A 19394-nucleotide genomic window follows, 5' to 3' on the forward strand; every position below is an offset into this window, starting at 1 on the left:
GATGCTTGACTCGCAAGTCATCCCTAAGAGAGAGAGTTTCAAGTATCTAGGGTCAATTATCCAGGGAGACGGGGAGATCGACGGGGATGTCACGCACCGTATCGGGGTGAGGTGGATGAAATGGAGGTTAGCGTGTGGAGTCCTGTGCGACAAGAAGGTGCCACAGAAACTTAAAGGTAAGTTCTATAGAGTGGTGGTTAGACCGGCCATGTTGTATGGAGCTGAGTGTTGGCCAGTCAAGAATTCTCATATCCAGAAGATGAAAGTAGCCGAAATGAGGATGTTGAGATGGATGTGTGGGCACACTAGGCTGGATAAGATTAGGAATGAAGTTATTCGGGAGAGGGTGGGCGTGGCTCCCATGGACGTCAAGATGCAGGAAGCGAGACTTAGATGGTTCGGGCACGTGCGGAAGAGGAGCCTAGAGGCCCCGATTAGGAGGTGTGAACAGTTGACTTTTACAGGTACGAGAAGAGGTAGAGGGCGACCTAAGAAGTATTGGGACGAGGTGATCAGGCAAGACATGACGCAACTTCAGATTTTCGAGGACATGGCCCTAGATATGGAGGTGTGGAGGTCGAGTATTACAGTTGTAGGTTAGGGGTAGTCGAGCATTTTTCCAGCTAGTCTGATAGAGTTTGGTCTAGGTCTGCTAGCGGTTGTTGTTCATCACATGATTTTTATTTCCATAATTTATTTATTTTTCAATTTTATTATTGACATACTTATTGCCCTTCCGTATTTGTTGTCTCTTACGGTGCTAATTCTATTTGTCTAGTTTCTGTGTTGTTATAGATCTTTTGTTTCTGAGCCGAGGGTCTCGCGGAAACAACTTCTCTACCTCCCCCCCTCCCGGTAGGGGTAAGGTCTGCGTACACTCTACCCTCCCCATATCCCACTAGTGGGATTACTACTGGGTTAATGTTGTTTGTTGTTTGTTTGTATATACCCATAAAGTGTATTACAACTTGTATCTAGAAATTCCTTTACTCAAGTCATCCTCGATCTCAACCTCTACAAATCATAACTGATTCACCAGTATACCTCAAACCGGAACCAATACAACACATAACCATGCAATCAACTCGTCGATAACAGACTCCCCCACTTGGATCAAAGCCATAGAATAAAACAGTCGATAACATCACGATACCCATACTCTATTATTGCCAGAATCCCGCACTGAAATTCAACTAAATCCTTCGTAAGCTCATGTAACACAAACCATATAATACCTCAAATCGTCTGCAAATCTCGCATTTATCCTCGTGATAGTCAGGTCAACTGTTACAACCGATCCAAACTCAAATCGCACAAATATACCCCACTTGTAGAAAAGAAAGCCCCTCCACAACGTTATAAAAACCACACATTCGTAGATTATCTCGCAGGTTATAACCCACATGCTTAGCCTCAAACTGACATCTCTTTATACCCTTTCACAGCCACAACTACTAAGCAATCACTTAATCTCCCTGAGTCTGATCTCGACAATAAGATATGAGAACCTATTTTGTTCCAGCATTAAGCAACAGAAAGGATCCTTCAATGCACTCATACTCGAGACTGTACGTCACATCAAAACAAAAATCAAGCACCCAATGGCCCTTCCTTTACATTTCAAGGAAACACATATCGTCGCATTCAAATCGTCTTAACACATCCCGTAGTCACATCATACTCATCACAAAGCCATTTTACCGCTCATCGAGCCACAAATTCCACTCGTAGGGACATTACCGGACATATGAGTCCAAATGTAAAAGTTACAACTGAAGTTATCGAGGTTAAGCTGCGGTCGAACCATGGCCTCAAGTCCTGCAGACTGGCCCATCACCAAAATACAGAATATACATCTCGAACCTCGTTCATAGAATCACAAGCCGGCGATGCACAGCTGATACGGAGCGCTCATGTGAGCATGCGAATGCGTGGAAGGAATTCAAAGAGTTATGTCTCAAGATGAATCAATTCCGCATGATAAGGAAAGAAAGATGAGAAGTATATATCATAAATGCCCTGTAACCTCTCGAAGATAGGTATGGACGTCATCATACCGATCCGCAAGACTCTACTAGACACTTGCTCATGACTTGTAGAACCTATGAACCTAGAGCTCTGATACCAACTTGTCACGGCCCAAAATTCAACTAGTCGTGATGGCATCTAATCCAACCCGCTAGGTAAGCCAATTAACAACTAACAAATTCCAATAAAATTTAATAAGGCAATTAAGTAAAAGAAAATATCTAAATCCTATACATTTTCCAAGGACTGGTAGTACAAATCATGAGCTTCTAAGAATAGAATTTACAAAGCTGGTATGAAATAAATACATCATCTGTTCGAAAAGTACAAAAATAAAGTTTTATGAATCCGGCCCAGGGAAGATCCATTCCGGAATGTATACATCAACTGATCACCAGTCACTCAATGCTGAGTAGGGCCAATCCAGCCCGTGGGGAAGATCCATCCTCAGGTATAAATGTTTCGGACAAGATCCATGTCCAGGGAAGATCCATCCCTCAATATAAATCAATCACGCTCACTGGGGGTGTGTATACACTCCAGAGGACTCCTTCAGCCCAAGCGCTATCATAAATCAGTATAATCACTGCGGCGTGCAGCCTGATCCCACAATGCCACTCATAATCAGACCCTTGGCCTCACTTAGTCATCAATCTCTCCAGTCTCTCTCTCTCCGGCTCACAATGCCATGAAACTAGCCCGAAAATGATGATATGATGTATCAATAAATAACAACAAAGATTGAGATATAATATGCATATGAATGCGTATGACTGAGTATGCAATGCAATGAAAGCAGATAACTCAACATCAAAAATGACCTCAGTGGGTCCCAACAGGATAAGCATGTAGCCTAGACATGGTTTCTAACATGGATCACAGCTCAATAGCTCAAGAATGTAGAAATTTCATGGTTACAGGTAAGATCAAGTAACTACACAATACCACAGAATAACGGAGTCACAATTCACACGGTGCATGCCCACATGCCCGTTACCTAGCATGTACGTCACCTCAACATCGACCACATAACACGTAATTCGGTGTTTCATACCCTCAGAACTAAGTTTAGAAGTGTTACTTACCTCGAACAAGACGAATCCAAATACCGAGCAAGCCAAGCGATGCCCCAAAAATGCCATCCCGCGCGTTCCGACCTCCGAACGGCTCGAAACTAACCAAAAACAACTCAAGTACATCAAACAATGCTAAAAGAACCTATCCCGATCGAAAAAGATCAAATCTTGAATCAAAATCCCCAAAATCGGCCAAAAGCCCAACCCGGGCCCGCACCTCGGAACCCGATAAAATTTACAAAATCCAACAACTCATTTAATTACGAGTTCAACTATACTAGTTTCACTCAAATCTAACTCCAAATCGATGTTCAAAACTCAAAAATTCACATTATGTAACTTTAGGCTAAAACCCCCAAAAGTTCTCTTTTGGAACCCTCAATCAAATGCCGAAAACGAAGATAGATTCATGATATCAAATCAAAAATGAGTAGAGAACACTTACCCTAGTCCACATGGTGAAAATTGCCTCAAGAATCGCCTCAATCCGAGCTCCATAGTTCCAAAAAATGCAAAAACAATGGCCGACACCCCGAAAATAGAGTACTTTATACTTCTGCCTAGGCATCCTCTTACGCGAACGCGGGAAGTCCATCGCGTTCGCGATGAACAAAAATACACTGCCACCAAAAGCACTACACATTCACGATACACCCCACGTGAACGCTATGACCATTGATGCAAAGCTTCGCGAACGCAACTCACCTTTCGCGATCGCGTTGAAGAATTCTCCAACTCCCAGCTGCCAAACCTCAACACTACGCGAACGGATAGCATTGGATGCGGACGCGAAGACAAAAATCTTCAACCCAGTGCGAACGCAACCTCAGAAGCGCGAACGCGAAGAACAAATAGCTCCACTGATCAAACACCTTTCGCGATCACGACTACACCTTCACGATCGCGAAGAATGCCAGAAACAACAAGTAGCAGCAGAAAAACCAGCAATGCAAAGCTATTTGAAATGATCCGAACTACGTCCGAAATTCAACCGAGCCCCTCGGGACCCCGTCCAAATATACCAACAAGTTCCATAACACAATACGGATCTACTTGAGGCCTCAAAACACACATAACAACATCAAAACGATGAATCACACCTCAAATCGAAATCTATGAACTTTGAACTTTTCAACTTCAATAACTCGTGTCGAAACATAGCAAATCAACCCGGAATGAACCCAAATTTTGCACACAAGTCCCAAATGACAAAACGAAGCTATTCCAATTCCCGGAATCACAATCCGAATCCGATATCAAAAAGTCCACTACCTGTCAAACTTTTCAAAAATCCAACTTCCGCCATTTCAAGTCAAATTCTACTACGGACCTCCAAATCACAATCCGGACGCGCTCCTAAGTCCAAAATCACCCAACGGACCTACCAGAACCATCAAAACTCCGTTCCGGGTTTAAATTCACAAAAAGTCAAACTTGGACCACTCTCCTAATTTAAAGCTTCAATAATGAAATCCATTCTTTCAATTTAATTCCGAATAACCTGAAAACCAAAACCGACGATTCACATAAGTTATAATACATCATATAGAGCTACTCATGCCCGTAAACTATCGAGCAAAGTGCAAATGCTCAAAACGACCGGTTAGATCGTTACAGATATGCGTGAAAAAAAAAGAATTTTAAAATACTATAGTTAGTAATTTTTACAAGTTTACTTGCTCATCCATCAAGGTGGCAATACTTTTGGATCCTCCTGTGTGAGGCATCTTTTGATTGGCCCTATTGTTTCTATTTACCTGAGTACGCCTCTATCATTCAAATATTAAAATGATATCTTATAAATTATAAATAAAAACTGAGCATAACTAAAATCAAAATACTGAAAATAATCAACTAGAGGTGTTTTAAAGATTTTTTAATACCTTAACTTTATCTGAAAGCTAATAAGAGACAAGACCACTCCATTGATCCCTCTGTATGCGACTTGGTTTATTTTTCAGCAAAACGTCTTTAGTCTTATATTTTGACAATATACTCACATTTTAAATCACATTTGTAATTTTTTCATTTCTTTCTTAGTGACTTTAGGACATAAGCTTCTCCCTGTCTTGGGATAGAGAACTTCTTCTAAAAAGATAAAGCTAGCATTTAGAAGAAATATCATGTATAAAAAATTGAACTTGTTCATATAATAATAATAATAATAATAATAATAATAACTACTCCATACCCTCACAAAATCCACCAATTTCTTCTTTTCCTCCTTGTCAAAATTTCTCCAATCATCTACATGTGGAGGTGTTAGTTATGGAGTTCTCGCAATAATTCCTAGAAAGCTAGCAAGCTTTCGACCTTTTTCCCCAACAGCTTGGTTACGATTATTAAACGGCACATCAATGTCACGCCCCAAAACCGAGGAGCGTGACCGGCGTTATTAATTATACAAAAATGTGATCATGTCTCCAATAACAATCTATTACCAATAGGTTTCATCATTTTTAAAGTCTCAAATGGGACAAGTAATACAACCACAACATAACATAGTTTGTCTTTCCTAACACCAAAACATAATCCACACTATGTCTACGGAGACTCTATAGATAAAGAAGAGTACAATGATAATGCCGGCAACAAGGCCCCGACTATACCTCAAAATGTGACCACAATATAAACAAAAGGTACAATACATGACCCCGGAATAAAATGGGGCTCACCAAGTCTGCTGGAAAGATGATGATGTACCACTAACTGCGATCAACACTGTCTGCTATATAACTATCTGCATCCATTTAAAGATGCAGCACCCCCGGCAAAAGGGACGTTAGTACAGTCGAATAGTACTAGTATGTAAAGTTAAAATACCATCTCAATAGAATGGACAATAATACAAGGGGGAAAACAGTCATGAGTTCAATAAGAGCTTCAAAACAATACTAAAACATCAAGTAAGGATCATATAAATTCTCAAGTCAATTTCCATCTTATTAGGTTGGGTAATCTTTAGTGCCATATGCCACAATCCACAATACCACCGTGCTCTTACACGGAGTCCGACCTCGACCCGATCGGTTAGGTCATCTCATTTGAGACATCAACCATATCTACAATTTCAATTATCATTTCCAGCACAGTTACCACCATGTGTGCGGCATGACGTCCGATCACGGCCTGATCGGCTAGGCCATCTCACTTAAGATATCAACCATAACCACAATTTTAATTATCTCACATCATAATTCTTTCATATTCTCTCGATTCATTAGCATTAGTGATCACGATTACAAAATCATTCTTGGTCGTATTTCATAATTCAAGTCCCCTTTTTCCACATTCAAATATCATTATCATAATCATTATCAACAACAATAAGTCTTCCCGTTCAAGACATTAAGTTCACATAACACAACAATTCGGGTATCTTAAGCACATAGAGGCTTTTCATACAATTTGGCATAACAACCTTTATTTCGATCTTGACATAAAGTCTAAACTTTTCTAACACATATTCCACATTTTGAACATATCCTCAAATGGAAAGATGACATGATGAAGTATTTAGAATAAATATTGAACATATATCCTTCGACACAACTACATTAGGAATAGCCAATTCAATAATAATCAAGGTCTTACTTCAATTACATGAACACCGTGGGATTCGATTCTAAGAAGAAGGGGGTTTAGCCATACATACCTCAAATTCGTCCCTTAATGATACTACAAAGATCCACTACACTAAGCAACTTCAATCTACAATAACAATATCCAATGGGACCAATATTAGTAACAAATTCCATAATTTAGGCCATTTAGACATTTTATCAAACACCTAGTAGGCATGAATCTCTACACCTCTTAACCATAGAATTAGTTCATCCAACTACTACCATTTATCAAAAATTTATCCCACCATCATTCTTAAACAATTCATAACTTCCAACATAATATACATGACCATCCATCCACACCCAACCAACAAAATTCCATCAAATAATCACCTTTCAATCTCTACAATGGTTATGTATTTAAATTGGGAACTTATGGCTTCCAATCACCATACTATAAGTTCCAATACATAATTCATACTCATATTCCCATAATATATCCATACATGTAAGTCTAAGGGTATAGAATTACCTTTTGGAAGAAATCTTGCAAAATCCTCCTTTGAGTTCTCGAAAAAATTTCTTGAATATCTATGTATTTTATGTGTAGATTTCATCAATACTAGTGTAGAAATGATGAAATTTAACACCAAGATAATAGGGATTGCTTACCTTGAAAAAGAAAGGAGTTGGTGGTCTTGAGAGAGTGGAGAAGAGCTCCAAATTCAGTCCAAGTGAAATGGGGGAATTGAACCCCCAAGGTGAGTACTTAAAAGGCTTCAGGTGGGGGTAGCGTACCCGCGCCGACGCCATCTTCTATACTTCACTGATTTTTCAAACTTGCTGAGAGGGATGGCGTGCCACAATCCACGCGTTGCACGAACCCTAGCACGCTCCCAGTTCTTTTCTTTTCCATTTCTTGCTTCTCCACTCACCCTCAATTGATACCTTGCTATGATATAGACCCGAATTGACTTCCAAACCTTCATATAAGTATGAAACCATATTTACATAATAACATTCTTTCCATTTAATGTATCCAACTTGTTACACACAAATCCTTCCCATTCACAAAACCCCTTAATATGTTCCAACACACCTTAAACATATATTTTCATTTCAAAATGATGTGGTTATATCCCGTAGGTCTCCTTTAATACTCGAATACGTTATTCCCAAATAACACTGGCGCATATTTAAATCTTAAATCCTTAGGAAATTTTAACGGGGCCTTACAATCAACTACCTTCCCCGGAGAAAGTTTTCAAATATCTTTTAGTAAAGTAGGCCCTCGAACCTTTCTTGGCTCTGAATTACCTAGAGTGGAAGATTCAAAGGTCATCAAATGGCAAAACAACGAAAAGCAGAAATCATATATTAAATGGTATCCTATATTTCTGGATTCAGTGTTTCATGAACTAATGAGCTTTAATTCTTTAACTATGTGATTTTCCAGAAAATTTCCAATGCAATGCTTATGATGGTTGTGGCAGAACTGGCTGTGTTGACAGTCACCTTTATTTGTATAGCAGTCAGTTTCAATTGTAAAATCTTTTGATAATCAGGTATGTTGTTAACTAAACACGCAACCTTGAGGGAGTAGAGTGGAGATGAAATGCCATCACTGTCACTCCCAGAAAAGGGGGAAAAGGAAAGCTTACAGGAACAAGCACACCAATACTTTAAAGAAAGCTCTACTGCTCTAATTTCTTGTCAGATTTTTCTATTATCTGAACAACACTTACAGGAACTACTAACTAGTTTATTTTCCAAGTTGCTCTCATAATTGTTCAAAAATGTGTAAGAATCATTTTTCTTTTGTTGGTTTTTAAACGGATATCCATTTGAAACACTTCAATTACAGGTCGCATTTAGAGACAGGTTAACTTAATGTTATACTAAGCAGACCAACTAAAATAATCTCATTGGCGTGAACAAGACAATAACATATATGAAAATAGTCAATTTTTATACTTGCAAGCGAAAACCTGATGCGGAATTCAAAAGGAGGACTTTACAGACCACCCCTACCTCTCCATAGCCACAACAACTTTTCTTTCCTCCTCCCAGGTACACAAAAACAAAGCAGATTTGCATTGAAGACATAATAAATACGAGCAAGCAACAATTTAATTTTTGTTGCTAGTTACACTATATAACCAGTTCAATATCACAATAGAAATTACAGAAAATCACTTGTTAATTACACTATATAAACTAGTTAGATTAACCAAAGTATTCACACAATTAAGATTTGAAAATGATTCCACAGAAAAGTATTACCTGAGAAAGAGGATAAAGTAGTTCCAAGGTACAAAAATATAAGATATAGAGTATCATTTCAAATTTTATCTATTGTTTCTCCAATTCCTTGGTGTGTTCTAAATACAGAAGAAGGGCTAAATGTGCATTATACCATAAAATTTATCTGATACTGAAGAGACGTATAAATTGGTAGGACAAAAATGTGCATTATAAGTGCTAAATATTTTGGCATAAGGATGTCTTCTATTCTGCTAATGATTAAAAATTCTATTATACATAAACAGTTAAGGTAACTTTTTATCAAACACATCAGATTATAGTTTGATCAAACACATTATTAGATTTAGCCTCCATTCTAAACCAAAAGAAAGCAATATTCAGCTCCAACCGCATCAAGTATCCTTTCCCATAGGTGTACTCTAATGCGTGAATTCAGTTTATTCTCCTCTTAAATATGATTACTTTTATGATCATACATAAATCCCCAAACCCTGATACCCAAAAACATAAATATTTTAGAACCCCATAAAGCAAAAAGAAACAATATGTTGGTAAGTATTAAAATCAAATAACAGCTAGAACATGACTCAGGGTAAGTTTTACTACAACGGACAGCAAGATCGTCAGAAAAATACATAAAAATATTGAAAGCTGCAGCAACTGTGCAACTAAACAAGCAAATTAATTCGTTAAAGTTCCGTGAATGATTCTACAATATCAAACTTGCTAGCTTAGCCACTTCAAATAAATAATTTATATTGATAGTAAAAATTATCTATTGTAATCAATGTAGAACTAAAAGTGAATGGAAATTATTGTGTTTAAATCAGTTATCCTGGAAAATTAGCTCCTAAACCAAACATGACAAGAAAGATAGATCAAATATACTTGAAAAATTCAACAGAATATGCAAAGCACTAACACAAGCTTGCTTAACCATTATGTTTAGAACCTGGATAAGGCTATTGTTGTCAAAAGGAATAAGGAAACAAATTCACAAAATGTACATTAACAACTGCACCTATGTTTAGAACCCAACTGATCATCTATGTTTTAGGTGAATCGATATGGAATATTTTGTTATTCATAAGCAAATCATAGTCATCATAGAACAAACAAGTAAATATGAGAAAGAAACCTAACCAAAGACAACTTGCCGATTTTCATATAATTAACAATATATGCAGCAAAGGAATTTTGTGCAGCAACTTAATTTGAAAACAGAGGTGCTACATGGGATGTTGATGCACGCGAGTTGAAAACAGAGTTGCTACCTGAAGCTGAGCTTCAGAATGAAACTCTGCAGCTTGCTAGTAAGTTTGGGTCACTGCTTAGTAACTGAGATGTGTTTAACTATTAAATCAGATTGATTTTGAATTCACTTTTTATGAAGGGGAGAATTTAGAGAAAGAACTGCGGATAATGGAGCTTAAGAATCAGGTGAGATATTACTTTTTCTTATAATTACTTCTGCCGTTACATTCACATACACTTCCTAAATAAGTAGCTTGACCTTTTAGAATCAAAGGACTGATTGTGAATGGTTTTATGTGTCCTTACTATTTTCCTGATTCCAGTGCAGAATCATCCGCACCTCTGAATTGGCTACTGCTCAAGAAAAGCTGCATGAACTAGAAAGGAGAAAACAAGAGCTCCCTTTGGTGTCATTGACACAACAAATGTCGTTTCTAGTCTATCTCTTTATATTTTCTCATACTAATTTCTACTCTACCTTTTCGGAGTTCATTCTCCGGGGAACTCCATTTAAATTATTCTGGTGGATTCTTTCCAATCTACTTCCTTTATGATTTCGTTCGATATAAAGACAACTCCTATTTGATATAGCTATTTGTGCAAGTATTTCACGGTTAAGAAGCAACTGTCTCTTGTACAGATCGTGTATTAATCTTGCATTACAGGTGCTAGACAAATCTGGAAAAAAATTAATGTAGCAGATGCTCGAACTAATGAGAAAAGGCAAGTTGAAGCGGAAAATATAGATTTAAGAGAATATCGAATGATTCAATCAATTTTATCTTGAGTAAATTATTGTACAACAAAGAACAAAGTTCTGGATATCCTTGTTTATCTTATTCTTCTCTTCTATCTCTTCTCAGTTATTCGATACCAATATTTGTTTTTTCAGATTTCACTTTGAATAGATATTTTTAATGTTCTGATATTAGTAAAAGATTATTCTGGTCCTTTAAGACCTTCGCTCGGACAAACTAACCCGTTGCAAAATACTTTTCCGAACCTTTTAGGCGCTAAAAATCCCTTTGTAATAAGTAAAAACCCAGCAATAAGCCTAATAATATACTAAATTATCAACTAACAATAGAATAAAAAACAGTATATATGTCATACTCAGGCAAAAAGTTTGAACATAGTTGAATTCATATCTGGACTAGTGGTAGATTAAATGACAATATCAATATGCATCGACGACACTTAGAAAATTTATGAACAATCACAAAAATAACAGTAGCCTTAGAAAACATACAAAGAAACTAATTCATAAAACATTAGAGGAACAGAGGAGGAATAAATTCAATCAATTGCACATCAATTTAACAGCAACAGGATAACACATATAACTTAGCATACGCAGAAAAACTATACTTTCACAAATCCTAAAACACAATAGTTGGATATCAAAAATCTCAAATTTGTACCTGGTAAGCAGAATATTTTGCCGATAATGACAAGAAAGTGAAGGAGAAGAATGATTTCTGCAACAATCTTGAAACCTACACGAAAAGAGAAGTTGGAGACGGATGAAAGAGATAATATTGACCATGAAGATTGAGCATAATCGAGCAGCACCAATCCAAACAACAATAAACAACAACAAACCCAATATAGTTGCACAAGTGGGGTTTGGAAAGGATAGTGTGTACGAAGACCTTACCCCTACCTTGAAAGTAGCGAGACTGTTTCCAATAGAAACTCGGCTCAAGACAAATGGCAGTTAAACTAGACAGGTCAAAATCAAATGACCAAAAATGATACTAAATAATAAATTGTTACATGTTATACAAAATCAACATCATTAATTTTGAAAAGTTCTAGGAATCAATTAATATATAGGTTCTTCGCTCTTCACTCTTTACTTCTGAAGTGAGTTTGGAATGTAAAGAAAAAATAAATATAAACAATTCGCAACTTTCATTCTACTTGAAAATTAACACAACAAGAAAAATATAAAATTGTGTGTGAGAATGTTCATGTATCTATGTAGCCAGAAATAGCAACTTAGAATTTAACCCCAAAAAAAGATGCATCTGAAGGTGCATTGAGAAAATAAGAGAAATAATTAGAAATGATGATTACAATAATCAATCACTAAAAGATCGCTTAATCCAATAATCCTCCCCTCTAATTCAACTGAATTCACCTTAAATCACCAAAATTAAGAACATGAAAAACAAACAAAAAAATCATTTTTATTCATTAGTGTCACAATTAACCTATGCAGATTGAAACATAGAACAGAGGAAAACAACAAAAGGGGATAGATAAGAAAGGTTCTCAATCATCTCAATTGCACAAATTCTGTAAAAAATTCAAGAAATCCAATTACCAAAATAACAAAAGAAGAAGATTGGATCAAAGACAACTCAGAGTCACCTTCACTTTTTTTCTCGATTAAATCAAATTGGAAATGTAAAAAAAAACCAAACGAACTGTATAAAGAATCAAGGAGCACCAATAAATCAACTTTCTGGGTAAGAAGAGAAGTTACCCGAGGAAGAAGGCTATCTCTGCCGGAAATTTTATTGTGTCTGCGTTGGTTTGTTATATTGTGTCTGCTTGATTTTGTTTCCAGCCGTCTTCCATTTCATGTTTGATGAAGGGAATAGGTTTTCTTATTTTGGAGGGAATGGTTCATTAATGTCCAAACAAATTGGAGGGAAAGCTTTTTTTCTTTTTTGGCTACGGAGGGAAAGTTAGAATAATAAAAATCTATTTTAATTAGTGATTTTTAGTAGTATTTTATTTTTATTGTCGGTAAAAGGATATCATGGTCATGTGCCGCTAATATTTCAGCTTAAAGAATCTATTAGCGGCAATTGCCTTATTGCCGCTAAATAATTGCCGCCAAAGGCCTTTTTTGTAGTAGTGTGTTTAGTTGAATTACTTGCTTTTCTTGATTTCCGTATTCATTACTTAACTGTGGGAATTCTTTACTTGAAATTGCTATCCTTGGAATATCATTTATTCAGTTGTTGTGTTTTGTCTTTCGTTTTATTGCTGAGGTGATTGTTTGGTTATTTGCACGCGGTTTCTGCCGTGCTGTTGTTATTGTTGCACGAGGTTTCTGCCGTGAAGGTTGTTATTATTTGCACGTTTCTGTCGTGTGGTTGTTATTGTTGCACGAGATTTCTGCCATGCCGTTGTGATTATTGATACGCATGCGGTGGTATAAGGTATGGGTGTTAAAATGTATGTGGTGAGATAAGGTGGGCTTGATACGCGTGGCTAGTAGGGGAACTATTAGAAGTCATGCGGTGTGATAAGGTGGGCTAAAACGGAGATGCTATTTTGGGAAAATAATTTTAAAAAACCAAATATAAAGGCTCCCGCGGTGATATAAAGAAAGACTGTGATTTATTTTTACGATTTGGGACTACGAGGCGGTACATCGGGAGTTCCCCTGTTGATATTCTTTATTTGTTGTATTGTTTGGTTCTTGTTTTCCTTAACAAGTAAAATTCTTGTTTTCCTTTCGTGTTGTATTAGCTTTCCTTGATTCCGTGTTGTTATTTCCCGTAAATTCTTTATTGTTCACTTCCCTGTCATTTTCATTATATCATATTATCTTTGTCTTGTTTCTTATTATCTCCAGTAGGGCTTTGACCCGACCTCGTAACTACTCTACCGAGGTTAGGCTTGACACTTACTAGGTACCGTTGTGGTGTACTCATACTACACTTCTGCATATATTTTTGTGTAGATCCAAGTGCATCCTATCATCCTTGATATTAGTGCACTGTGTTGCTGCTTTGGAGACTTCAAGGTACACATGCCCACGTCCGCATGCCTCAGAATCCCCTTCTATCTTGTTTTCCTTATTTCCTTATGTTTTTGATAGACAGTGATGTATAGGATTGTTCAGCATTGTATCTAGAGCTTGTGACTTATATCTCACCGGGGTTCAGGAAATTATACGTATTGAGCTTACAGTCTATTGATGAAATTGTTGAAGTTTTAAAATTTTAAGTTTTTATTTGATGTTTTCGCATATTGTTAGGCTTACCTAGTCTTAGAGACTAGGTGCCGTCACGATATCCTACGGAGGGGATTTGGGGTCGTGACAGTTCCCAAGGTTAAGAAGGTTGAAGAACAATCTCCTAAGTTGCAAGGAAATGCATTAAGAGGAATGACCCTTCCTATTAGGCGGGTTGACACGGTAAAGTTATCCTCAAAATTACTTTGAAAATTTGTGGCCCGTAGTCTTCTACAAAATGATGCACTCCCAGAGAAGCGTACAAATGAAGGCTTTGATCCAAATGCTTACAACCTACTTGTAAAGGTTGGATACAATCCTAATGAGCTGTCACAATTAGGTAAGCTTCCCTCAAAACTTGTTACAAGGCAATCGCGTGAAGGTTTGGGATATAAATAAGATACACCAGTCTACATCTCCATAAGAAGGGCAAGCAATAACTTCATCACTACAGAAGACGAATCTGCTCCTTCTAATGAAAGGCCTTCTGTTTTCGATTGTCTTGGAAAATCAACTGCAAGAACTTCCATATTTGAGAGATTAGGTCCGTTGAAGAAGAAAAGAAAGTTGCACAAAAACTATAAAAGCATGAAAGCATTTTCTTTGTCGAAATATCAAAGGTTCTAATGATTGTCAAAGTTTGATCCCTTCCAGAATAAGGCAACAGACAAACCTTGTGATTTTGTGCGGAGAGATACTAAAAGTAAAGTTGCACGTTGTGGTCTACACCAAAGAACGTGATGAAGAAAAGAAAGTATTGGATCTTCATATCATGTTAGTGCACAAGATGCGTGTTATACTTTATCTCTAAAAAATATTGACGATGAATTGAAGGATATTTCCTGGTGTTACCACATATCTTTCAATGATGGCGATTCTCAAGAAGATGAAGATGCTGAAGATGCTCAGCCCGAACTTATGGAAGGGATTAAAATGACGGTCGATGCAATGAAAAAGGTCAACCTTGACATTGAAGTTGATCCAAGGTCCCCTTATGTAAGTGCTTTACTCGCAGTTGACTAAGAAGTGGCTTACGTTGAGCTACTTAAGGAGTATAATGATGTCTTTGCCTGGAGTTATAAAGAGATGCCTGGTTTAGACCCCAAAGTGGCATTCCATCATCTTGCAATCAAGAAAGGTGCCCGTCCTATCAAGAAAGCTCAACGACGCTTTAGGCCAGAGTTGGTTCCCTTAATTGAAGCTGAAGCTAACAAGCTTGTTGAAGCTGGATTCATTCGTGAAGTTAAGTACCCCACATGGATTTCAAGCATTGTCCATATGAGGAAGAAGAACGGATAAATTTGAGTTTGTGTCAACTTTAGGGATCTGAATAATGCATGTCGTAAGGATGAATTTCCACTACCTATTCCCGAGCTTATGATCGACGCCACCACTGGATATGAGGCGATATCTTTTATGGATGGTTCGTCTGGCTATGATCAGATTTACATGTCACCTAAGGATGAAGAGCTTACTGCGTTTTGTACTCCCAAAGGTATTTATTGCTATAAGGTGATGCCTTTTGGCTTGAAGAATGCTGGCGCCACTTAACAAAGAGCTATGCAAAATATCTTCGATAACATGCTTCAAAAATGTTGAATGCTATGTTGGTGACTTGGTGGTAAAATCAAGAAAGAGGAAAGACCACTTGCAAGACTTGAGAATGGTGTTTGATCTACTACGAAGGTATCAATTCAGAATGAATCCTTTGAAATGTGAATTTGGAGTTACTTCTAGAAAATTCCTTGGCTTCATTATTCGACATCGAGGGATAGAAATTTATCAAGCCAAAGTAGATGCAATCCTAAAAATACCTGAGCCAAGAAATATCCATGAATTAAAAAGTCTGCTAGGAAGTTGGCGTATCTTAGGAGATTCATCTCAAATTTAGCAGGGAAGTGTCAACCATTTAATAGTCTCATGAAGAAGGGTGTCCCTTTTGAGTGGGCCATGCTTGTAGTAATACCTTCGATAACATCAAATCATAGCTGGCGAGGCCTCCAATTCTAGCGGCTCCCATGCCTGGGAAGCCATTGATACTATATATAGCGACACAAGAAAGATCGGTTGGAGAACTCTTAGCCCAAGAGAATAGTAAAGGGAAAGAAAATTCCTTTTACATCTTGAGTAGAATGATGATGCCAAACAAGTTGAAGTATTCACCGATTGAGAAGCTATGTTTGGCCCTAGTCTTCTCAATTCAGAAGTTGAAATACTACTTTCAAGCTCATGTTGTCCGTCTCATTTCCAAAGCAAATCCCATTAAGTATGTGATGTCAAAACCCGTCCTTAGTGACTGACTAGCGAGGTGGTACCTCCAATTTTAATAATTCGAGATCGTGTACGTGCCTTAGAAAGCTATAAAAGGGCAAGCATTGGCAGACTTCTTAGCTCATCATCCGATATCGGATGATTGGAAGCTAACTGATGAGTTACCTAACGAAGATGCAATGGTCGTCAATGTTCAAATGCCTTGAAAGATGTATTTTGATGACGCCACACATTGTGAAGGATCTGGAGCATGTAGTGTTCATCACTTCCCAAGAAGAGCTCTTGCCATATTCTCACTTTAACACAATGTTGCTCTAATAATGTTGTAGAATATCAAGCACTCATACTTGGGCTTGAAATGGCCATTGATATGAAACAACTCCAATTACATATATTTGGAGACTCCGAATTGGTGATCAATCAATTGCTATGTAGCTACGAGGTAAAAAAGCCAGAATTGCATCCCTATCATGACTATGCGGAGAAATTGATTGGATGGCTTGGCGATGTCACTCTTCAGCATGTGCCAAGGAAGGAAAATAAGCAAGCTGACGCTTTAGTTTCTCTTGGTTCAATATTGACTTTGCTCAACCAACCGCGAATCACTATCTGCCAAAAATGGATAGTTCCACCAGATGAGTATGAGGATGAAGAAAGCAAACTTAAGCATCTTGTAGCCGTTTCTGAAGCTGAGAAGGTCGACTGGAGACAAATCATGATAGACTACTTATGCTATGTGATACTTCCACATGATCTAAGGAGAAAGACTGAAATCCGTCATCATGCCCCTTGCTTCCTTTACTACAAAGAGACTTTGTATCGAAGATCATTCGAGAGAGTTCTCCTGCGTTGTTTAGGGGAAGATAAAGCGACTCAAGCTATGCAAGAGGCACATTTGGAGTTTATGGTTCACATCATTTTGGGCCGAAGCTGCATTTTCATATAAAAAGGATGGGGTATTATTGGCCAACAATGGTCAAAGATTGCTTGGACTATGCCCAAAGATGCAAAGCATGCCAACTTCATGCAATTTTTATACACCAGCCTCCTGAAGTGTTACATCTAACTGTAGCATCTTGGCCATTTGATTCTTGGGGATTAGACGTTGTTGGACCGCTACCGAAATTTTCTTGTGGCCACTTGTATATCTTAGCTGCAACTGATTATTTCTTGAAATGGGCAGAGGTTGTCGCCATCAAGGATGTAAAGAAAAAGAATGTTGCAAACTTCATTCGAGTGAATATCATCTATCGTATTAGAATTCCTAGTTATATCATAACAGATAATGGCAAGCCGTTCGATAACAAATTGATGACCAAGATATGCGACCTTTTTGGCCTCAAGCAACGTAATTCATCAATGTATTATGATGCTGCAAATGGACTAGTCTAAGCATTTAACAAGACACTGTGCAAATTGTTAAATAAGGTCATCTTTAAATCTAAAAGAGATTGGCATGATAGGATGGAAGAAGCTTTGTGGGAATATCGGACGACTCATCGCACGCCAACACAAGCTACTCCTTATTCTCTTATTTATGGAGTCGAATTAGTTCTTCCTCTTTAGCGTCAAATACTATCCTTGCGACTCGCTATCCAAGAAGGGCTTACTGAAGAAAAAAATGCTCGTTTACCCCTTGAAGAACTAGAGGCCCTTGATGAGAAAAAGTTAGAAGCTCAACAAAGTCTCGAATATTATCACGCTCGTCTTTCTCGTACTTTCAATAAAAAGGTTCACCTAAGGTCTTTCCAAGTCGGTGATCAAATCCTTGCAGTAAGAAGACCCGTTATCATTTCTCATAAGTCAAAAAGCAAGTTCACCTCGAAGTGGGATGTGCCATATGTGGTGCAAGAAGCCTATTCAAGCGGTGCTTTCAAGCTTGTAGATGCGGATGGTTTGCGGATCGGTCCCATCAATGGAAGCTTCATGAAGAAGTATTATCCTTAAGGAAAATACGGTCCTTGACAGCCTAAACTGCAAGTTACAATACTCGACAATGCACAAGATAAACTTCATATTGCTACACTCCTATCCCGCATGAGTCTAAACTATGTATGACCCAAAAAAAATTCTCTAGGTTGAAAACCTCAAAAAAGGTGGCCTAGGTGAAAGTTAGGACAAAAAACTGCTAGGTTTAAAACAACGTGAGAGGTGGCCTAGGCAAAAATTAGGACCTAAAAGAGAAAATTAAAAAAAAAACTCATCTCTTTGAATTACATTTAGTCTTGATCCTCTTCACCGAGGGTCATAGGCAACTTAGAGACTTATTCTAAGTTCAGTCGCATGAGCCAAAAAACAATATTGACTTTGAACTACGTTATGACTTGATCCTCTTCACTGAGATACGCAGACAACTTAGAGTCTTATTCTATGTTCAGTCGTATGAGTAAAAAAATATCGGCTTTGAATTACGTTATGACTTGATCTTCTTTACTGAGATATGTGGGCAGCTTAGAATTTTATTCTAAGTTCAGTCACTTGAGTCTTTTTTTAAAAAAGGCATGGCATGATGTGAATATGAAAAATTAAAATTGAGATCATCACATTGGTGTCTTGAAATCAAAGGCGTACATTGTAGAAAGAAATAATGCAACCTACATCAAACCGGGAAAGGCATTTTATTACTTCAATATTACAAAGGTCTAATACATCAATGTCAAAAAAAGGGATGAAAGTATTCATACATTGTTTAAGTCATAAAAGCAATTGACACGAAGAATTGCCTCATTTCTTCAGAAGATGATGCTACCGCAAAGGTTTTGCATAGTTGAATCCAAAGTGGATTGTGCCTCCATCATATGATATAATTATGGAACTTGTAGTTTGAGTTCTGGAGGGTCTAGCAATACATGACTTAGTATGAGATGAGGTTTTCAGAGTTGGCTCGTCACGCGGTATGTTTGGTTCCCACTGAGAGGGAGAAGATTAGGAGGTTCATTGATGGCCTCAACTATGAAT

At 37.6% G+C, this 19394-nt stretch overlaps 1 protein-coding gene and 1 long non-coding RNA gene across 2 annotated transcripts; one reads left to right on the top strand and one right to left on the bottom strand.

The window, feature by feature from the left end:
- Positions 1 to 5522: 5522 nt before the first annotated feature.
- LOC107771999 (uncharacterized) lies at positions 5523 to 12851 on the bottom strand. Its single transcript, XR_001644955.2, has 6 exons — positions 12681 to 12851; positions 11611 to 11685; positions 7343 to 7653; positions 7203 to 7261; positions 6760 to 6815; positions 5523 to 5844 (listed from the first exon to the last, which is right to left on the bottom strand). It is a non-coding gene; the product is annotated as an uncharacterized LOC107771999 (long non-coding RNA).
- Positions 12852 to 15251: 2400 nt separating this feature from the next.
- Positions 15252 to 18383, top strand: LOC142169645 (uncharacterized). The gene is made up of 5 exons (XM_075231537.1): positions 15252 to 15412; positions 15488 to 15660; positions 16766 to 17343; positions 17481 to 17672; positions 18003 to 18383. Exons 1-5 carry the CDS (start codon positions 15252 to 15254, stop codon positions 18381 to 18383), a joined length of 1485 nt encoding a protein of 494 aa, XP_075087638.1.
- The last annotated feature ends 1011 nt before the right edge of the window (positions 18384 to 19394 follow it).

The sequence above is a fragment of the Nicotiana tabacum genome, chromosome 15, assembly GCF_000715075.1.
Source record: "Nicotiana tabacum cultivar K326 chromosome 15, ASM71507v2, whole genome shotgun sequence".
NCBI classification, from domain to species: domain Eukaryota; kingdom Viridiplantae; phylum Streptophyta; class Magnoliopsida; order Solanales; family Solanaceae; genus Nicotiana; species Nicotiana tabacum.